The sequence below is a fragment of the Eriocheir sinensis genome, chromosome 15 (assembly GCF_024679095.1).
Source record: "Eriocheir sinensis breed Jianghai 21 chromosome 15, ASM2467909v1, whole genome shotgun sequence".
In the NCBI taxonomy this organism is placed as follows: domain Eukaryota; kingdom Metazoa; phylum Arthropoda; class Malacostraca; order Decapoda; family Varunidae; genus Eriocheir; species Eriocheir sinensis.
The window spans coordinates 11,607,540-11,631,264 of NC_066523.1; the positions used below are offsets into that span (position 1 = coordinate 11,607,540).

At 42.5% G+C, this 23,725-nt stretch overlaps 1 protein-coding gene across 14 annotated transcripts in view; it reads left to right on the forward strand.

The window, feature by feature from the left end:
* Positions 1–1,190: 1,190 nt before the first annotated feature.
* Positions 1,191–23,725, forward strand: part of LOC126998905 (nucleoporin NDC1-like) — an 81,435-nt gene continuing 58,900 nt past the window's right edge. For 4 of the 14 annotated variants that reach the window (XM_050861112.1, XM_050861113.1, XM_050861114.1 and 1 more), the window contains exons 1-5: positions 18,659–18,983; positions 19,160–19,303; positions 20,012–20,140; positions 20,667–20,816; positions 21,119–21,232. In XM_050861112.1, coding sequence (XP_050717069.1) covers positions 18,873–18,983; positions 19,160–19,303; positions 20,012–20,140; positions 20,667–20,816; positions 21,119–21,232 — 648 coding nt within the window. In that variant the 5' untranslated portion in view covers positions 18,659–18,872. Of the gene's footprint in view, positions 1,319–3,920; positions 4,079–14,840; positions 15,760–16,347; positions 16,477–17,276; positions 17,427–17,810; positions 18,564–18,656; positions 18,984–19,159; positions 19,304–20,011; positions 20,141–20,666; positions 20,817–21,118; positions 21,233–21,416; positions 22,207–23,725 lie in introns of those variants that run through there. The other 10 variants (XM_050861124.1, XM_050861117.1, XM_050861125.1 and 7 more) reach the window with 10 other exon arrangements.

The following is a 23,725-nucleotide window of genomic DNA, read 5'->3' on the forward strand; positions in this document are numbered from 1 at the left end:
GCACCACCATCATCATCATCACCATGCACCACCATCATCATCATCACCATGCACCACCATCATCATCATCACCATGCACCACCATAATCATCATCACCATGCACCACCATCATCATCATCACCATGCACCACCATCACCACCATCACCATGCACCACCATCATCACCACCACCACCATCACCACCACCATCATCACCACCACCACCATCATCATCACCTCCACCACCATCATCACCACCAACAACACCACCACCATCATCACCACCACCACAACCATCATCACCATCACCACCACCACCACCACCACCACCATCATCACCACCACCACCAACACCACCACCATCATCACCACCACCACCAACACCACCACCATCATCATCACCACCACCAACACCACCACCATCATCACCACCACCACCACCATCATCACCACCACCACCATCATCACCACCACCACCACCATCATCACCACCACCATCACCACCACCACCACCATCACCACCACCACCACCATCATCACCACCACCATCACCACCACCACCATCAAAACCACCACCACAGAGTGAGGGAAAGTGGGCTCCCCAAGATGGCTGCCGCGCCAGGTTAGCTTGCCTCACTCGCCGCCATCCCCACAACACGGGAGCGCGCGCTCTAGGTATATAACTCTGTGGGTATATCCCCAACGAAATACCGAAAAAAAAAATATATTAGGCCATCAGCAGATTTGAGCGCTACGTGTATTACGAGGCACTCCATATTTTATCATTTATTCTTCACATTTATTTATTTTTTTATTTATTCTTCACGTTTACTTTTTAGTATGCTTATCCTTCATAATCTGATGTAATGTTGACATTTCCCGCCGCTCCGGCATACCAACACTGCCGAATCACGCGCCTCGTCTTGTCATGACCGTCACCACGCTGGTAGTCGCCGATACCACGAAAATAGCGACTGTGAAAGCGGATCGAGGCGATGGTAACGGCTGCTACTTGCAGGATGGTAAGGCCTTTGGTTAGGGTGCGTACCAGACGACTGTGAAAGCGGCCCTTAATTAATGACAATTTAGTAAAAAAACAAAAACAGATGCTTCCCTGTGCACTGATCTGTTTTTCCATTCATTTTGCTTACACAATCTATTACTTTTCTATTTTCCCCTCCTTTGTTTCCATTTCTTTCAGACCAAAGACTGTTTCAGCCACTCCGCCTGGCGCGTGGCGGACGCCCACCGAGGCTCACTTGTCGCTCGGCGAGTCGGCCGTGAACACTGATAGCTGAAGCTTGTGGCTCCCGCTTTATCTTCTTTGAGCTTGTAAAAGTAAGTAAAGTAGGAAGCACACTATTGCTGCGCGTGGCCTCGATCGGTGCTTGTCTCCGTCACACCCTTGAGCCTAGCCGTGGTGGGAGGAGCCCGTCACCCCGGGACACGGCCAGTGTGACACCCGGGGCTGCCACAGCTGACAGGTCACGTTCCCCAGGTACCCATTAATTGACCAACCCGAAAGGGAGGATGAACAGCTGGGTTTTAGCTGCATGCCGACTGCCCGCCAGTATTCAAACCTTCCCGTAGATTTATCAGCTAGGCACGCTATCCACTCCACCGAGGAGGCGCTTTGAGTTTGGTACGTCACCAATTTTTATCACTTCTTTAGGATTATAATATTAACTTTTCTCATTATTTTTTGGCAGAATTTTAGTTAAAGTATGTCCAAAAACGTAATTTTGTCCAGTCTAGTTTTAAAGAGCTGGAGATGTAAAATATATACTTACTTAGCACCATGTTATCAAGTCTGGTTTGGCTGCTTATGCTGCTTATAGAGGTTAATGCTGACAAAGTGATTATCTTTTTTGTGCATTGTGTTGGGTTGAAATAGAATATGTACGTGCACAATGTAAGCCAGTGAAAATAGCACGTTAGCGTAGATGTTTCATAGTTGTAAATAACATCGGATCGTCTAACTTTTCTAGAAAGTTCTTAACCAAATTATTTTTCACAAATACTAGTAATATACACTAGAACGGTAATGCCTACAGATGAAATAAGTAAAATTGGTAAGGTTTTGGGGGTGGTTGTTGAGGGTCATGAGGCCCTGGTGTGAGGTTAAATGTGTAATGTTATGAAGTTTAGCTCCACCACTTTAATAGAAATACCATTTGTACATTCATATTATAATTTAAGGGGGGAATACTTATCCCTTAACTCTAATCTGAAAGTCCAAATGTTTTCATTTTTATTATACTAACCCCATCATTATAACCTAACTGATAGCTGCTAATTTGGTAACCTCTTAAATGCTGGCAGATTAGTAACCTGTTGCTGTTATCTTAGTATACCTACACAAGGGCACAAATGGTTCTTTGAATTTAAAATTTTCATCATACAGGTTTACTATTACCTGTATTTTATGGACTCTATGAAATACCAGGCATGATCATACTCTTTGCTACAAGGGACTTCGCTTAAAGTTATGGACATCCAGAGGGGGGTGAGGAGTAAAAGTTGCCCCCCCTTGGAAATCTGTGTTATTCCCATTCACACATTTACAAGTTATAACAGAAATAATATTTTCAAAACCTCGGGAGGACACTTGGTGCTTCAGTTATTGGTAATTGTATGTGCCATTGGTTTATGGTTAATCAATGAAAATATGAAGTTTGATGTACAACTGTTTAGAACCTAAAACATATTGGCTCTGTTCCCCCCCTCCCCCCTTGAAAAAATTTCCTGTGGATATCCCTGTTCATAATCACTAGAAGACAGGTGAATATCTGCATATGTAACCTGTCCCCCTCCCCCCTCCCCCTCAAAAAAAAATCCTGTGGATGACCTTGTTGATAATCACCAGCAGAAGACAGATGAATATCTACAGATGTAGCCTGCATGCCCCCCCCCCTTATATGTTTACTGTTTCCGATTGTTTTATATTCTTAAAGTGTGCATTTCTTGAATATTTCTATAGTTCTGGACTTCTGGTAAAATATAGGGTTAATCTTAACCCGTCCGCTGCGATTGGCACGGATTTGGCTTTCACTGGTAGACTGGTAACACATACTCCCAGGTCTTTCTCTGCCTCTGTGGTGGGTAGTGGAGCGTTTCCTCCCATGGTATTGGTATGCTGGATATCCCCTCTCAAGGTGCATGACTTTACATTTTTCTTCAATGAATTGTAGCAGCCACTTTTTGTTCCATTCCTGAAGGTTGGTGATTTCTTGTAGGAAATCCGCACCGCACCGCCTCCGTGGTCAGGTGGTCAGCGTGCCTGGCTTCTACTCCGCGGGCCTGGGTTCGAATCCCGGCCAGGGCAGTCGGCGTGCAGCTCACCCAGCTGTTCATCCTCCCTTTCGGACTGGTCGATAAATGGGTACCTAGGGAAATGGGGAATCCTGGGGAAGGTAAACTGTGGTAAACCGGATGTCACATTGGCTCTGTGTCCCGGGATAATGGGCTCCCTCCCACCACAGGCTCAAGGGCCAATGTTACGGAGATGAGCACCGAGGCCACGAGCTGCTACAGCGTATGCCTCCAACTTTACCTTACCTAAGGGGTTAAGGATCACCACAGCAAACCAATATTCGTAGTAATTCAGCACGTGAAGGAATTATTATTATAATGCATTTTCGCATACGTTTTACCATGGGGAGGGGCCAGGGGGTGCAAGCCTCCTTATAAGTTATAAAGTTGAGTGGCTTCGATAGTCTAAGCTCATTGCTGTGGTTTCACGAGGGCCTCTGTAGGCAGTCTGAGCCTCATAGCTGCTTAGCACTACACCACAGAAACTAGTTCCTAAGTTAATAATATCCAGAATGCGCATGAATCATTACGATTTCGGACATAAAACGGTCCTTTAGAGTTCTATGTTATTTTCTTCTCTATATTAAAGCAAATAATGCGCAAGTATTTGTACTTTATAATTTTAAAGGACTGCATTCATGAAGTGTTACTACGCGGGGGTGTATCACGGCTGACACGTAGGCAGTTTCCTGAGGCTGCCTTCCTCTCGCCGCCATCATGGACTGATGGACCGACACTCAAAGTCTTCTTTAGTCTCCTCGAAATATCATTCTACTTCACCTCTCGGTAAGTGTTAACTGAGTATTAAACCTCTTTATTGATATGCATGTAGTTTGACAAAAGGAACAGTTATTATCCACTTCTATACCAGATGTTTGTCTTGTGACACGTGCGTGTCACTTTGATTCCCCCATGAGGCACATTGCGCCGTCAAATAACCCAAAACCGAGTACTTGTGACCCATCAATACCACCATATATGAACAGTGACACGGGCGTGTCACATAGGGTGCGCTTGGTGCCTCGTGGTCGCATCAAGCCGTGACAACCACGTGTCACAAAACAAATCGGAGGCCATGGTGATAGGTAGCAATCGGTAGGTCACTCCCGGGTCAGTTGACAGCAGGAGCGTCAGGGCTGGATAACAGCTGTCACAGGGGGGGTAATATTCTAGTGTTTCCCCATACTCACCCCTCTCAACCAAAACTGGCTAGGGGGCCTTTGGGAATGCGGGGAATGCCGCAGTAAACACGAAATGCTTCGCCAACCCATTGTTTTTGAGTTATGGGGGGTTGAAAAATATCGTAGACGTAGGGAAATTCCTTACATTTACCTATATGGGAAATTCCATACATTCAGGGATTTTTTAACAAGTATGGAAACCACGCACTTTCACTCAGTTGACCTCAAGTCTTCAAGCTGTACAGACGTGCTAGCTCTGGGTTAACTATGTCTGGTGGGAGCGAAAGTGAGGGGTGTGGAGGGGTGGCTGACGGCGGTGCGGTGGAGTGTGGAGGCGCGGCCGGCGCTGCTTCAGCGGAGCTGGTAAATTCTCTCTTGAAGAGAATAGAGGTGTTGGAGATGACTGTGGAGACCATGATGAAGGAAAATCTAATCCTCCGTTCATCAGGTTCTCAGTCAGGCGATGTACATAGTACACTGTCTGAGGATGGAGGACTCGAAACCCCAAATTCAAGTTGTAGAATCACACTATGTATTGCCTAGGGGTTGGGATGGCAGGCTCCTCCCTTCTTTTTTGTTGTATACCTGTAACAATAAACTATCCATCAATCAATCCCAAATTCCCCACAGCTGTACCCTGGTCACTCAGTCACCGTCTCCCCATTCCTTAGAAGTCACTGTCTCCCCATTCCTTAGAGATTATTAAGAAAAAAGTTATTCTATATTGCTGAGGAGAATTCAATCTTATGTAAAGAAATAAACACGCTTTAATACATATGCACCCTCCTTAGCTTGATACTACACGTTTCGAAATACTTGGCATCATACAGTGAGAGGCACACAGCCCTCCTAGTAAGCCTGAGACCCTGAGCTAACGTGATCAGGACAGGACTGGCACTAGTAACTGGAGTCCCTGGACACGTTCAGTACAGATGATTCATATACAGTGCCGAGTGGCCTAAGACTACCCACATGCTGTTCTGAAGACCACCTATCAACCCGCCGGACTCTAGAAGAAGCTGTGCAAGTGAAATCAAGAATGAGCTCCGGGGGGCAGCATGAGCCAATTAATGGCGCCACTATAAACAGTTGCCTGCTCCATGACGGGCTCGGGTCGACCATCAGGCCCCTATATAATAACCTACCGGCGCTATAGCCCACATGTAAAAAAAAAAAAAAAAAAAAAAAAAAAATGATGGTTTATTTACAGAATTATTCAGTTCCTGCTTCACACACACACACACACACACACACACACACACACACACACACACACACACACACACACACACACACACACACACTACAGAGAGAGAGAGAGAGAGAGAGAGAGAGAGAGAGAGAGAGAGAGAGAGAGAGAGAGAGAGAGAGGGGGGGGGGAATGGGGATACTGTTAGGTATGTAAAAAGTGTAATGCAGTAATTATAACACTACAGCTTACCTAGGAAATAACTATGTAGGTTAACCCTACCCATATAGAATTATGAAACTCCAAGCAAGTCTACAATAACATGAATGTAGATAGTGTAATTGTATGGGAAAAAAATTCGCTTTATTTTTTTTTAATTAATCGTTATATTAACCGAAATTGATTTCTTTGTTAAGAGGAGGTTTCCACTTGGGCTCTTGAAAAAAATCTTATTTTTTATTTTTGGCTTATAAAATTCTGTGATTTTTTCTCATTCTTTTGGTATATGAATGAATCTGATGAAAAAATAATACAGTGGTATGCAACATGCATCGCAACGTGCTGGAATGAGCTTCCGCGCGGCGCTACGGGCTGCAATCCATGTTTTCACCCCTTTTTAATTTTAGGATTTTTTTTTCTTGGTCTGTCATGAAACTTAGGTTCTCTCTCACCACTGACTAAGAAAATGGAAAATTATAGCAATCACTAATATTTTTTCGTATTTATCCGTGAAAAATCGATTTATATCCTTTTTTTCATAAATTCAACAAAATACTCTATATATCCGCTTCAAATGTCTTTTTTAATATTATTTTATTGATATTACACAATAGAACACTGGTTTTTACTTTGAAATACGGCGAAATATGGTAACCTTGGGTAAACAAAGCAGCCTGTTTACACAATCAATGAAAGTAAGTAAGGGAAACCATGTCTTTTTTTCTTCATATCCTGATGTTTAAATATCCTGTGGATTTCAAGTCCCTAGGTGGAATAGGTAAAATTCAAAAAAATATTTAAACTTCATCACTTGATATCTCAAAACCATGATTTTGCACTTTAAAAAATATCTCCTCCTAGGCATTTACTGTTATACTAGTTTCAATGCTTCAGGGTTATGAAACAATACAAAAGGAACAACTGATCCAAAGTCTGCTGGATTTTCTTTGAAGTTCATTTTGATTTTTAGTATTTTTTTTTGTTTTTCATTGAACACAATTTTTTTCCTTTTTTATTAACAATAAAGGACTCCACCTTCTTCCCTCATCCTTCCTGAATAAAATGCTTTTTGAATGAAGCAAATCGGTTAAGAAATAAGGGGGGAAAACTGAAAAGAAGACAAGCCATTTAACATGAAAAACGCCCAAGTGGAAACCTTCCCATAACACACACACACACAGACCGACAGATAATGGCCAAGGCCACTAACTCAGTCAGCAGTTGCCTGATTCACCAGACAGAATAATATTTCACAGACAAGTTGGACAACTGAATCTCTATTTTCTATGTACTACATTATGTTATCACTAAACGAAAAGAAAGAATAATTACAACACTTTTACACATTACTTCATGGAATAAAGACTTTAATAATGGAAATAATTGTAAATAGATGTTTCATGTGTAGTGCGGCGACTATGCCTGATGAACGAGCCTCCCATAACCCACTTAGCCAGTGGGGTACCTCTTTGGCCGACTTGGTAAGGAGTGGCTCTCCCGTTACGCTGGTCGCGGGCTCAATCCCAGGCAGCCGGGGAATACCCTCCTTGTTGTGATTAATTTATCGTGTGTTTCGATACACGCAGAGGACGTGTGGGACCGAGAGAGTAATAAAAAAAGAATAGAAAATCTCTTCATTAAAGTGGTGGCATAGCGGTGGCATTCTATCCTGCGGTTCTGTTGAGTTTCCCCGAAGGGGTAACAGGTAGGATGGCCCATGCTCTCCGAGGGTAATAGAAAAATGGGGGAGTTGGAGGTATGTCTCTTCGGGGACGTTGTGGAATAGTGAACCGATAGTGATCACTGTCTAAGGTCTCAACACACATAAATTAATCTACATAGAGGGGAAAGTCGTGTAGTGCGGCGACTATGCCTGATGAACGAGCCTCTCATAACCCACTTAGCCAGTGGGGTACCTCTTTGGCCGACTCGGTAAGGAGTGGCTCTCCCGTTACGCTGGTCGCGGGTTCAATCTCAGGCAGCCGGGGAATACCCTCTCCTTGTTGTGATTAATTTCTCATGTGTTTCGATACACGCAGAGGACGTGTGGGACCGAGATAGTAATAAAAAAAAAGTAGAAAATCTCCATTAAACATGCTCCTCGTACCGTCTGTTTTCATGGGACAAATTATTATTTTATGTATTGATGGATTGAACTTAATGTTTTTTTTTTCCTCCTTTTTATATACTTTAAAGGAAATGCATTCACACAGAACCCATAAATAGTTTACTTTCATCATAAATGGTATTTGAGAATGACGCTGTGGCTGAGATTGTCCCCCGTGTTTATCAAAACAATAACAAACCACACGCGCGGCCCTGCCTCCGCCTTAGCCTGCTTGCTTGCTCTTCACTCCCTATTCCACCTTTACTGACTGAGGCTGAGGACAGGAGTGAACATAGCTGGGCGTTATCGCGATAAGTTATCGCGATACTTTATCGCTGATAACAAAATCGGATTATCGACCATCCGCTACTTATTTAAATATATATCGGTATCTTCGTTACTTTTGTAACCAAACTAGCGATAATCGCTACTTTTTTCCGCCTCTCAGGAAATTTTTTTTGTCTCCTTACTGCGCATGCGTGGCCCGGTGTTGTATGAAAAAACTTCGGGGTATGAAATATCTTCGGTGATGAGATTTCATACTTAGGTCATGAAAATTAAAACACTAGGTTATTTTTTTATGCTACTCAAAAATCAATATATCATAGAGAAAAATCATTTAACTTTGCCCAAAAAATGATTATTCACTGCCTCAAATTTGATATTCCATATTCGTTTGAGAGCATGTCATGGAAGGCACCCGGTGTTGTGTTATTTGGTGTCCCATCATCAAAAGCTGGCACTTTTGTGTACAAACACTGGTCTTTCGTGAACTGCGCATGCTCAGACCATTAAGTGTAGACCTGTACAGTCTCACAATGCTTTTTTAACACATTAAGAGTTGCTGGAAAGCTGAATCAAACATACAGTACCACCATCCTCGCTGTTTCTAGAACGACGTACACTCTGTACATATAAATACAACTCGTACAGAGTGTCGTCCTAGAAACAGCGAGGATGGTGGTAGTTGTACTATATGTCTGATTCAGCCTTCCAGCAACTCTTAATTACGGTTTAAAAGCTTTGTGAGACTGTACAGGTCTACGCTTGCTGGTCTGAGCATGCACCGTTCACGAGAGACCAGTGTTTGTAAACAATTTTTGACGGTGGGGACGCCAAATAACACAACACCGGTTCAGGCATTTCTAGTATTACCGTCCATATGTACGTGTCAACGTGTGGTTTTAAGGTTTTGTAAGTTTCCTAAAATACAGATAATGAAAATTTGAATTCATCAATGTAGTTCTATCTGAAATATCAATATAGTATCTTTTTCGCCTATCGGACTTATCGCTAGCTAGTATCGGAATTGTGGATTTATATCGGGTATCGGTTATCGCCTATATTTGTGTCTCTAGTTAACGAATATCGGTTATCGCCGTTAAGGTTTTTCATTATCAGTTAACGGTTATCGGGAATAAGGTTTTCTGTTATCGTGCCCAGCTATGGGAGTGAATGTGTGCAGCGGCAAGCGTGTGGGTGGGTGCAAGGAGGGCTCGCGACTTTCGATTTCGGTCGTCAGTTGGGCAGGCTATTTCGGTTTCTGCCACATAATTTCTTTTTTTTTTCCACAAAGGCAGCTAAAAATAATGTGCTCGAAGCTTTTATATTCGAAGCATAAACCTCTACAAAGGCGAGGTAAAACGCGTGTACGGCATATATTTGGTATAGTACATTCGTAAAAAATGAGATAGCTGCAACACGCATGCGACCATTGTTTCCGCTCTAAAAGGATGTTAATAATATATACTCGAGTATATATCGGAAATTATCACAGACAAGAATTAGTAAGAATATTGGCATTGAAAATCAATATGTATGGTAAACAAGACTTTTTTTGCGGATGCCACTCGGCAGAGCGCGACACTTTGTCCAACTTGTAAATTAAGCCAGCCGGTGACCCCTGAAAACAATGAGTTAGTGACCATTGCCATTCAGGGTCATAATTTCTTAGGTGGAAGGCGGCTATTGCCCCCTTTGTTTTCTATGTCGACCGTGAAAATGACCCTAAAAGTATTTATTTTTTCAAAAAACTTCCCCTACTTACGCTTGCTCCCCCCCCCCCCCCCCCACCTCGAACCCATGATTCCCTCTAGCCCCCCAGAAAAATATGCTAAAATTAGGGGCCTGAATATTGAGTTGAGAGAGAGAGAGAGAGAGAGAGAGAGAGAGAGAGAGAGAGAGAGAGAGAGAGAGAGAGATCTTGCAGGGGACAAGACCGCTGGTTCCAAGGCTCAAGGCAGAGCTAAAAAAGGCGCTGAACAACTCCAGCCAATCACAGCCGCGCCCGACTAAGGTGCAACTGAAGTAGGCGGAGCCCAGTCGTGGCCTTGGCCGAACCCCCTCTATTGTTTTCGTGAAGCCAGTGGTTCCCAACCTTTTTTTCTGTCGCCACCCCCGCCCCCCAAGACCTCAATTTTTTTCCTTCTCACCCAACCGTTTACCGTTTACCGTTGATGAGGTTTCAGGCCCCGGTCCGCCGCCGTAGCAGCGCTCCACAGGGCCGCTAACATTATAACAGTAATATTAGCACCTAAAGTTGTCCTCAATCCTCATATTTGTTAAGTCGTAGGATTTAGTGAATAAGTGAGTCTTCAGCGCTTTCTTGAAGATTGCCAGACTGTCACTGTTTTTAACATCCCCGGGTAACTCATTATAGAGCCGCGGGGCACTCTTCTCAAATGCTCTGAAACCCAGTTCCAGGTTGACCCTGGGCTCATAGAGTCTATACCGTTCTGTACTGTGTCTCACTGACATGGTGGTGTCCAAATGAAAATCCTGTAGTATATTTCTCAAATATCCAGGTTTACCAAGTCGCGTTGCTTGATAAGTCAAGACACATATTTTGTAGACTATTCGTGCCTTAATGGGTAGCCAATGCAAGTCAGTAAGTGCAGGTGTTATTCTCTCACGGGGGGGCAGACCCTTTATTAGCCTTGCAGCTCTATTCATAACAAGTTGTAGTTTCTTCAGCAGATATTTAGTAAGGCCATAATAAAGTGAGTTACAATAATCCAGTATACTATAAAATATATAAGCATCTTCATAGTCTTATCATCCAGGTATTTCTTGACAAATGCAATATTTCTCAAATGGTAGCCTGCCATTCTCACCACCTGATTGATCTGTTCTTTGAATGATAGAGTGCAGTCAAGTATCACACCTAAATCTTTGACTGACTTTTTTACAGTCATAGTGTCATCTTTTATCCGAAGAGTGGAAATATCTAGCCTCCTGAGATCCTTGTTCTTCCCGACAATCAAGCATTCAGTTTTATCCTCATTCAGCTTCAGTTGCTTAGAATTCATCCATTTCCCAACATCATCCATAATTCTGCTCAGCTTATCTTCAGTGTTTTCCACATCACGCAGCGACAAATAGAACTATGTATCATCAGCATACAGTTTAAAGTCAACTTCATGCCTTCTTAGCAAATGTGAAAGACCGATAGTATAAACACAGAATAAAATTGGACCCAGTACACTTCCCTGGGGGACTCCTCTTTGCAAAAGTTTATGAGGAGAGAACGATTTACCTATTTGCACACAGTAAGTTCTGTTCTCAAGGTAACTCCTCAGATAATCCAGCGCGCCACCCTCATTTCCAATATTCTTACAATCCTGAAGCAATAGACTGTGCTCCAACGTGTCAAACGCAGCACTGAAGTCTAACAAAATCATGCAGAACACCACACTTCCCTTCATCCATAAGCACAAGCAAATTGTTTACCACCGAACAGAGAGTAGTTTCTTTTGAGTAAAGCCTCTTGTAGGCAGATTGATTATCCGGTAAAGCCTGCACCACTAGCAAATGCTCCATTAGCTGATTTAAGATCACATTTTCAAGTATCTTAGATAGAAACGTGAAGTTGGATACTGGTCTAAAGGAACTTAAACACTGTGGGTCCAGTTTACCTTTAACGATAGGTTTCACGATCGCCGCTTTCTCACTCTCAGGGAAAGTCTTGTTTTCGATACTAGTGTTAACCATCACAGTCATAATATTTAAGAAATAACTAAAGTTTTCACTCTTAATGATGTCACTTATCGGCAAGGGATCGTTATCACAGTACGTCAGTTTCACCTTGTGTATGATAGTTTTCACTACAGCCACATCCACTTGTTGAAAGCTTGTTAACTTTATTTCAGGGACTGGAGTTTCGACATCGGATCCATGGTAACCGCGGTCGCCTCTAAAGTTCATGATAACTCTCAATTTTCTTGTAAAAAAGTCTAAAAACTTATTTGCCAACACTGCATCCGAGAAACCATCCGGAAGCTTGTTAACCTTTCTGTTTCCAGTCAAACTGTCAAGCACCTTATATAATTTAGTGATGTTAGGCCCTGCCTCCACAACCTTATTCCGATAGTATTCTCTTTTCTGTTTTATTACAAGCCGATTTTTTTTTGTTTCTTGCCTCCTGGTATGCTCTTCTTGCCTCATCTGTTTTTTGCCTACGCCACAGTCTTTCTTTTTTCTTCTTCTCTCTTTTTGCCCACAGTATTTCCGCGTTAAACCAAGATGCATGATCTCTCAACATGCACTATCTCCTTTTCAATCAGAGGACAGAGGCTGTTATACTCATCTTTAGCTAAACCATTATATAGCTTAACCAGGCAGGTAGCACAATTTCCACGTAACACCGAGCCATGTTCACAGACTTCACGACATTTAATAGTAATTTCCTGTATTACAGAGTTAATCAATATTTCTGGTTGAAAATTTTTTCGCAGTCCGAACGTAATTTTTTTTCTCTGCACTGCTTCCTTCACGTATAAAATTTCAAAGGTTACCAATTTATGTATCGGGGATATACAACATATTTCATCAACACACACCCCAGGCAAATAAGTTTCTATATCGCTGAAAACCAAGTCTAGCACATGACCCCCTAAAGAAGTCATCTCGTTCACTTTATTAATCAGGTTGAAACTGTCCATCATCTCAATGAAGGCCATGGCAGAAGAATTTTCAGGATCATCAATCCATAGATTAAAGTCACCACAGATGAACACATTTGCAGTCACCATATCCACAGACTCCAAAAATGTGCGAAATTCATCAATAAAGACCTCTGCTCTTGTATCTGGAGGTCGATACACCACAATAAAGATGCATTTCCTTCTCTCAGTTTCACAGATGACTTGCACTAATTCAAAAGTATCCACCCCACCTCTCTCTCACACACACACACACACACATACACACAGAGGACCGGACGGGGCAGGTCATGTGGGCGTAGCTTTAAGGCCTAGTTTTTAGGGGGTTCAGCGACGGCCATGGTGCAGCCAGTCACAACAAAATGATGCTTTCATCGGGTAGGACTCTAGATTCTCTCTCTAAAGAGAGGCTCAAAGGTGAGCACCGGGGGGAGCATGAGCCAAGCAAAATGGCGCCCCTATAAATACTTGAATGCGCCACAACGGCGTGGGACCCACCACCAGGTCCCACCAAGAAAGCCAACCGGCTCCATAGACCTAAAAGTAAAAATAAATGAAGTGACATACGTCGCCTGTCATAGAATATAAGGGTCAGATCTTGCAGAGGTTTTACTGCAGGCTCCTAACCGTAGCATGGTGAAGGATCTCATCTGCAAAAATAATGATAGGGAAATAAACGTCTCTTGTCCTGGAGAAGTGACTAGTGCACACTCAGATCTAAAAAAAAAAAAAATATATATATATATATATATATATATATATATATATATATATATATATATATATATATATATATATATATATATATATATATATATATATATATATATATATATATATATATATATATATATATATATATCAAAGGGAATAGGAATGGGAAGGAATCACAGCCGCGCCCAACTAAGGTGGAGCCCACCCGTGGCCTTGGCCGAGCCCCCTCCATTGTTTTCCCTCTGCACACCCGCCACCCAGGACCCCAAAAGTTTTCCTTCTCACGCAACCCCACCAATCTCTCTCTCTCTTCAACTTAATATCAACTAGAGTAGAAATGAAACGTTTTGGAGCTTTCTGATTAATGTAAAATCACTTAAGTTTAAGGACAGACCACCTAATCTGGACCATGGGATCTGTGTGGTCTGATTTTCTATGTAAATCCATCTATGTAAATTCTCTCTCTCTCTCTCTCTCTCTCTCTCTCACACACACACACACACACACACACACACACACACACACACACACAGGAAAAATAGGCCCTGACTATAAATACACAGCAGCCTGGTGTGGGAAACTCTTCATCTCACGTAAATTCAGTGCATCAGAGGCACCAAAACTAAAACTTGAAATTGTATCGAAGCTTCCAAAATCTTACGAAGTCATCCACTTGACACAACGCCTTCGCGTCAATATTCTCTTTCTCTCGTGTGGGTGGGTGGGTGTGGGATGGTGACCTGACTGCATGACCTGTGATGGGCAGGTAGTGGCTGTTTAAGGTAACATATGGCGTGACTGTTCTATCTCCCCCGTGGGGATGGGAGGGGGGGGGAAAGGAGACCTGACTTCATGACCTGAGGGGGGAAGGTGCAGGTAGCTGTGGAAGGTAATATATATGGCGTGACTGTTCTCTCTCCCGTGTATGTGTATGATGGGGTGGGAGGGGGGGGATGGTTACCTGACTGCATGACCTGAGATGCGGAGAGGGTGGCTGTGGAAGGCAACATATGGCGTGACTGTTCTTTCTCCCATGTATGTGTATGGTGGCGTGGGAGGGGGGAGGGGGTGTTACCTGCCTGCATGACCTGCGATACGGAGGGGGTGGCTGTGGAAGGCAACATATGGCGTGACTGTTCTTTCTCCCGTGTATGTGTATGGTGGCGTGGGAGGGGTTGGGGGGGTGTTACCTGCCTGCATGACCTGCGATACGGAGGGTGGCTGTGGAAGATAATACACATACGGCGTGACTGTCCTTGGTTGAACCCTCTGGTGGGGAATTACCTATACATTTGACGTTCCATCCTGCTTTTGTTATAGCCAAGCTTGCTGTTGCTATGGTTGCCCACTGTTTCTCCCTCCTTGTGTTCCTGCCTCTCTTTTGTGCCTATTTTTGATGAACATTATTCAAGGCTTTTGTTTTTAGTTGTGCATTTATGATGGACATTTCTTCCCATTTTCCTGTTTGGAAAAGTAAAATATATAAACAAATAGGCTGCAAAGGAAACTTCTTGCTTTTCTCTCACAATATGAAAAGGAAAAAAGACTTTATTCTACTTCGTTTGTGACTCCCGATGTAAATTTTCCACTTATGTCTCTGTCCATCATACATCTATGTATCATGCTTATCAAAAGATTTACCAAAAAGACGCGCGGAATCTCTTGGAGCCGGCCTACTTTGGCGGGAAGCCCTCTGATTGGATGGATCGCCTACACGGGATAGGGGCGCTGGCCTATTGGCTGAGGGGAGCGCGGATTAAATCTATCGCGGGACGCTGATTGGCCATCGCTCTAGGAGGAGGCGGAGCTTACTTTCGTTGGCGGGTTTTTCGAGTAAGATTTGTGTCAGTTGAGGTGAAAACCCGGAGCTGTACACGAGGTCTCTGTGTTGCTCGTGCTCTTGCTTCTCACTCGAAGTCACGTCTCTTCGGTGCACCTCTGTGTTGCTTGTGGTGTGTCGTTATTCCCTCAAGATGGTGTCTCTCCAAGACTTCAAGGCCTCCCTCAAGTTACTGAGAGGCTCCATGAGAGTTATACTATCGTTAACAGACCAGGCAAAGTGTTTAGGTGCCTACGCCCAAGATGTTGTCGACGCCATCGTTGAAACCATTGACTCGGTAAGCTTTCTATAGTCATGTATCATTGCATAGTCCTGTAATTACGTGTTTCATCGTGCAGAGTTTCATGTAATTATATTTTCAGTATTATCTGCAGCTTATTAGTCCACTACAACAGGACACATGATTTCCCAAACCCTTTTCGCCATCTCTATCTCACATACTCTATACTTCCCCGGCTAATGCTCTGATTGTATCTTTGCACCTTGTCCTCCGTTTGCCCTGAGTTCTACTGGTATTGGGTTGACACTCTTACTTTTGTTGACCCTCCCCTATCTTGACATGACCTGCCCGAGTCCAACTTTTAGTTTTAATAATCATTAAAAATACCTTAGAGCCTTGTCTTTTATCTTGAATATTTCTTCTGAGCAAGCTGTGAGCTCTCTCTCTCTCTCTCTCTCTCTCTCTCTCTCTCTCTCAGCAACCATTAAATTATATGAGTGAATAAATGGGATAAATCAAGCTTTTTATATTTTGTGACTTGCTGGTACTTCGGTTTTTGCTTTTAGGATTGAAAATTAGCCTTTATAAGATCTTTATAAATATCAAATATTTATGCGATGTCTCACGGTATATTTATGATTGCAGCAGACGCAGAGTGACGACAAGATGCCGGGCCTGTACCTCCTAGACTCCATCGCCAAGAGTGTGGGCCAGCCCTTCACAGAGATTATTCAGTCCCGAGTCAGCGACGTCTTCTGCAGAATTTTCATGCAGGTTAGTTGTGGCGATGTGGATGAGCTGGAATACCAATGATAATAGGAGATATTCTAGAGGAAGCTTATTGTCGTAGCACTCACGGTGCTGGGGTGTGGGTGAGCTGGAATACTAGGTAATGGCAATGGGAGAGGTTCTAGAGGAAGATTAGTAGCAGGCAGATTGGTGGAGTGTGGGTGTGTTTGAATACTAATGATAATGGGAGAGGTTCTAGAGGAAGCTTATTGTTATAGCAGTCAGGATGATGGGGTGTGGGTGAGCTGGAGTATACTAATGACAATTGGAGAGGTTCTAGAGGAAGCTTATTGTTATAGCAGTCAGGATGATGGGGTGTGGGTGAGCTGGAGTATACTAATGACAATTGGAGAGGTTCTAGAGGAAGCTTATTGTTGTAGAAGTAAGGGTGATGGGGTGTGGGTGAGCTGGAATACTAGGTAATGGTAATGGGAGAGGTTCTAGATTGGTGGGGTGTGGGTGTGTTTGAATACTAATGATAAACCTGAGCCACCTCAGTTCAAATGAAGAAGCGAAAGCAAAGCAAGTAAAAAACTACTCACCTTAGTACACACGGGTCTCTTCCTATTTATTGTTATTATCAATGTCTATGATAGTAAATTTCTGTTATTTTTGCATTGTATCATCCATCACTTAATATCCATCTTCAGTTTCCTGATAGAGGCATGTTGGCTGTGATGCTAATTATGACAAGTAATTTCATGTTATTTTAGAAATGCTGCACTCATTTTGGGTGTCACTGTTCCTGAGGAGATTTCCTCCATTAATATGTGTTGTCCCCGCAGGCTAAGAAGGATATCCGGGTACTGCTGCATACGACCCGCCTCAGCTGGAGTCAGCACTTTCCTTCTGAAGTCTTGATTCCACTGGATATCAGAGTGAGAGCCATGGATCCTGCATGGCCTGACTTCAAGGTCACCAAAGTAGCTGGTCAGGTGAGACCCTTGTGTTCACTTTTCAATAGTTTGAAAAGTTTTATTTCCCATCATTAAACAGAAAGGTTTCAAGTTTTGTTAACTGGTGGCAGAGACTATGTAAGCACTGTAAATTGATGAGGGTTGTATTTAGCCTGCACCGTGTACTATTGAACATTTCAGTTAAGTATGTCTGTTCTTGTTTTAATACATTTGTAGAGGTGTATTTAAGAGTATATAAAACATTTCTACTTTCCTGAGTCCATTTTTGAGGTACCATATCCTGCATCCATTTCTTCAAGGATGTGGTCAGATAGGAAGTAATGTATCTCTCATCCAATTGTGATGCCTCTTTTCACCATGAAATATTAAGCTTATGCATTTATTACTCTCTCTCTTCTACAGGTGATGGGTGTGCCTGCCCCAAGGAGCAGTGCCAGCAGCAGCCGTGATAACACTGTCTCTCCTGCAGTGACTAGCATCCATGAAGAACCCAGCACAAACCAGCTGCAATTCAAGTTGGTATATAGAGGAGACAAGCAACGCAAGGAGCCATGGCCCCAATTCACCAATGTTGGGGATCTTCTTCAACGAGTGGTCTCGCCCACAGAGTGCACTATATATACTGCTTCAGTCTTCCTTACTCCTAGTGCTTCACCCTCAGATGTGGGTTTCTTCCCAGGCTCTTTTGAGGTCACTGATGGTAGTCCTGGGCAACCACTATGGAATGAGTCTTCTTCATCAAGTGCCACACATCAAAACCCTGTCATCTCAGAGCCTGGTGAGGTCACTGATGGTAGTCCTGGCCAACCACTATGGAATGAGTCTTCTTCATCAAGTGCCACACATCAAAACCCTGTCATCTCAGAGCCTGATGAGGTCACTGATGGTAGTCCTGGGCAACCACTATGGAATGAGTCTTCTTCATCAAGTGCCACACATCAAAACTCTTTCATCTCAGAGCCTGATGAGGTCACTGATGGTAGTCCTGGGCAACCACTGTGGAATGAGTCTTCTTCATCAAGTGCCACACATCAAAACTCTTTCATCTCAGAGCCTGATGAGGTCACTGATGGTAGTCCTGGGCAACCACTGTGGAATGAGTCTTCTTCATCAAGTGCCACACTTCAAAACTCTTTCATCTCAGAGCCTGGTGAGGTCACTGATGGTAGTCCTGGGCAACCACTATGGAATGAGTCTTCTTCATCAAGTGCCACACATCAAAACTCTCTCATCTCAGAGCCTGATGAGGTCACTGATGGTAGTCCAGGACAACCATTATGGAATGAGTCTTCTTCATCAAGTGCCACACATCAAAACTCTTTCATCTCAGAGCCTGCTGAAGTCACTGATAATAGTCCTGGGCAACCAATAAGGAATGAGTCTTCTTCATCAAGTGCTGCACATCAAATCCCTGTCATCTCAGAGCCTGATGAGGTCACTGCTAGCAGCCCTAGGCACACCCTTATGAAGGAGTCTTCTTCATCAAGGGACAGACATCGTCGACACAGCTCATCTGTCTCCAAACGACATCGAAAGGAGTCGCCAGCAAGCACCAGCAAGCATCGCCACAGAGAAGTAAGTTAAACCGAGTGTTGTTTTTACCTCCTGCATGACCATAGTAAAGTTTACCTTAGATGTACATGTGTTCTCCTTGATGGATAGTTTCACACCCTCCTGCCAGAGGCTGCTCTTCATATACCTAAGGTAGACATACATTTTTGTTAATGACACATTACTGGCTACTCCTCCAGATGGCATCCCTCCAAGACTTCAAGGCTTCCCTCAAGTTGCTGAAAGGTTCCAAGAAAGTTATATTCTCGTTAACAGACCAGGCAAAGTGTTTAGGTGCCTATGCCCAGGGTGTTGTCAACGCTATCGTTGAATACATTGACTCGGTAAGCCATCTCATTTTGTAGCTCTGCATTGGGTCTTGTAATCAACTTTCATTATCATCAGCCATTGATAGTCCATTGCACAAATTGACCTTTCTCCAGGACTTCTACACGTATGATTGATATGATATGTTCCTCTATCTCAAGAGTTTTGTCCTGATAATTGTTTGTTTTCGTGCCATCTGTTCATTAAGTATCTATCACCTTATCTTCAACCCTACTTCAGACTCTCTGACAGGTTCCTCAATCATTTCCTGCACGTTTTCTTGAGGCTCACTTAGTAAGAATATATGATATGTAAATCTTATCTATTTTAATTCCCATAACTTCCCACTTTGATTTCTTTTGTACTTCTAAGCAATCTGAGCAAAATATTAATTGTGTCACTTTGCCAGTGCATATCTGGATTGGATTGTTCTCACCTTTCTCAAATTTAATAGTTACAATCTCTCTCTCTCTCTCTCTCTCTCTCTCTCTCTCTCTCTCTCCACACACACACACAGAGACAGACCAGTACCTACACATGAGTGTGTAATCGATAATTTTTTTCATAATTGAAGCTGTTATTATCATGTGACTTACTTGTTAATAGGTCATTTACTGGATTGGAAATGAGTCTTTAATAGAGCTTTATAAATGTTTGATATTTGTATGTAAGTTCTCCTACACTGCTGTCTTCAGTAATGTCTCATGATATATCCATAATTGCAGCAGACGCAGAGTGAGGACAAGATGCTTGGACTGTTTCTCTTTGACTCCATCTTCAAGAATGTGGGCAGTCCCTTCACAGATATTATTCAGTCCCGAGTCAGCGACATCTTCTGCAGAATTTTCATAGAGGTCAGTCTGAATTGAATAATAAATAATAATGATGAAAAGAAAGAGAAAAGTTAGTAGAGTCTGCAGTCACTGCTGTGGGATGTTGTTTTGTTAGAAACACTAATGAGTCTAGAGAGAGTCTAGAGGGAGAGCTTCTCTCTGTGTGGAGCTGCTGTGGTGGATGTGCGAGTGGACTGCTAATTATAATGGGAGAGATTCTTAGAAAATTATATTATTATTACAACAGTCAGAGAGGATGATACTGATCTGGAACATTGGTGACAGTAGTATAATTAATATTACTATTTTATTATTATTTTTTCTAATAGTTATCCCTATTATTGTTCGTAGATTATTGTTAGTTAGGCATTACCTCATCCATCATTATTATATCCATCTCCAGTTTCTTGAGTGTGATGGGTTGGCTGTAATGCTAATTACATACTACTAGCAATTTTATGTTATTTTAGAAACATGTACTGCATTCATTTTTTGGTGTCACTGTTCTTGAGGAAGTTTCCTCCATTAATATGTGTTGTCCCCGCAGGCTAAGGAGGATGTCCGGGTACTGCTGCAAACAACCCGCCTCAGCTGGAATGGGCACTTTCCTTCTGAAGTGTTGATTCCACTGGACAAGAGAGTGAGAGCCATGGATCCTGCATGGCCTGACTTCAAGGTCACCAAAGTAGCTGGTCAGGTGAGATCCTATAGTGTTCACTCATATATTTTGAAAAGTTTTATCTGCCATTCTTCAACAGAAAGGTTGCTAAGTTTTGTTTGTGGGAGGCAGAGGCTTTGTAAGGAAAGTAAGTTGAGGGTTGAACTTAGACCACATCATTTAATACCAAACTGAAAGGTAATTGAGTCTGCATTATACATTTCCATTCCTTCAAGGCTTATGGTCAAAAAGCAAGTATTTTATCTATCATACATTTGTGATCACTCTTCTCACCATGACATAAAAGGCTTAATCACTTACTACCCCACTCTCTTCTACAGGGGATGAGTTTGCCTACCCCTAGTAGCAGCAGCAGTCATTGGCACAACTCATTTGTCTCCAAGCGGCATCGAGGGGAGTCACCAGCACCCCCCAGCAAGCGGTGCCGCAGAGAGGTGAGTTGAACTGTTCTGCTTTCAGCTTATGTATCATGGTTTTACCTTTTTCTTTGTTTTCTATTTCATTTAAAAAAGCTAGTTATACATGTTTTACACACACACACAGACACATCCACATCCACACATTTCTAATCAACATTTCCCTCTTGATTGCTTCTAAGTCGGCTTTTTTTTCCCCCAGCACTAGGCATCGGGAAGCCTTGTCCGCCTCTCCAGGGTTAGAGTAGAAGCTACACGAGTGCTCCTGTGATTATTATTGCTCATTCCTTGATGTTGCATATCCTAGCTAGCACCAGCCTCTTGAATACAAGGGTTTGAGACTGTTCAAGGCAGGGGCAGCGGACACATGCCAGCAGTATCCACACAGATTCATGTTCCTCGTTATTCTTGCTATAGTTTGCTCACAAGTGGTTTTATATAGCAATTATATATTATTATCATATAGTGCTATTGCTTTTATGGTTACATTATTAGACATTAAGATAGTTCAGTGTAAATAGTTTTTCATACCCTGTATATAGTACTACTGTCTACTTTTGACCTCCTTCCCCTAGTCATGGGAAGCTAAAGTGCATGCATTGATACTCCCTCTGTGAAATAGGCGGTAGCTACATATATTGTATTGCTTTTATGAAGGCAGTTCTTTTACTGTAGATAGCTTTTCTTACCTGATATCTGAAATGATTATTTTATTGTAAGTTGATTTTCCACGTTTTTAATACAATTGTTTCATTGTAAAAAATATTTGACTTTTAGAATATTTATTTTACTGTAAACAGTTTTTCTTACTGTTTAAATAGAATTCTTGTATTCTTTCCACCTCCTTCCCTTAGTCAATGGATGGTAAACTGCATGCTCTGATTTTCCCTGTGTAATAGTTGGTAGCTACCTACGTTGTATTTTTATAAGTGTATACGAGTGAGCAAGCGTGCTCAAGAATTCTTTATTAATATTAAATAGAAAACAAGCAAGAGCAACTTTTTTATTCTCTTTATTCATTATACTTCATTGGTTTGCATGTATCTATATACATCTTTGTTAATGAATTTTAGGTCGGGAATTTATAAGAAAATAATGAATGGCGAAACACATCTCAGGGGTATGTATGTTGAACCATCTAGATTAGTGAAGAAAAACACCAGGGTAGCAAAAATGACCTATGAGATTTGAATAGCAAAAGAGGCAAAAAGTAATCCTAAGGGCTTCTTTCAAATGTATAGAACAAAAACAAGGGAGAAAATTGGACCGCTGAAAGCAAACACAGGTGAACTAGTAGGAAATTATGAAAATATGAGCACATTGTTGAACGACTACTTCCTTTCAACCTTCACACAAGAGGATTGAACGACTATTCCGGAAAGGGTTCAGGTGTATGAGGGCAAAAGAAGGACATGTCAGTTGCCTCCACTTATTGCCTAATTAGCTTAACATTAGTCATAGGCCAGATGCTGGAGTTGATAACAGCCAGGAGCATTTGGGATCATCTTGAGAAACATAATTTAATTCACGACTCCCAGCACCTTTGTCTGTGTGTGTTACAAAACTGCAATTTTTGGCAGACGGAATCACGCCCTCCCAGTGGAGCGTTCCCCCGATTTTGGGAACCACTGCTCTAGATAAATAGATATATACATACATTTAAAGAAACACACACACACACATACAACTTTTTCCCTCCTGGGGTGATGGTGAGGGGGAGGAGGACTGGGAAGGGAAGGGACAGGGTATGGACCGGGCGGGGCAGGTCATGTGGGCGTAAGTTTAAAGCCTAGTTTTGAGGGGGTTCAGCCAATCACAGCAAAATGACAGCTTTCATCGGGTAGGACTTTAGATTCTCTCTTAAAGAGAGGCTCAAGGGTGAGCACCGGGGGGCAGCATGAGCGAAGCAAAATGCCGCCCCGGCGCCCCTATACACACTTGAATGCGCCACAACGGGGTGGGTGGGTACCAGGCCCCACCAAAAAAGCCAACCGGCTCCATAGACTGAAACGTAAAAATAAATGAAGCCTGTCGTAGAATATAAAGGTCAGATCTTGCAGAGGTTTTACTGCAGGCTCCTAACCGTAGCATGGTGAAGGATCTCATCTGCTAATATAATGATACGTAAATAAACGTCTCATGTCCTGGAGAAGTGGCTAGCGCACACCCAGATCTAATATATATATATATATATATATATATATATATATATATATATATATATATATATATATATATATATATATATATATATATATATATATATATATATATATATATATATATATATATATATATATATATATATATATATATATATATATTTTAAGGTGCAACTTGAGTTGGCGGAGCCCAGACGTGGCCTTGGCCGAGCCCCCTCCATTTTTTGCCCCCGGCATCCCCCCCCCCCCTCCCCAAGACCCCAAAGTTTTCAGTCTCACTCTCTCTCTCTCTCTCTCTCTCTCTCTCTCTCTCTCTCTCTCTCTCTCTCACACACACACACACACACAC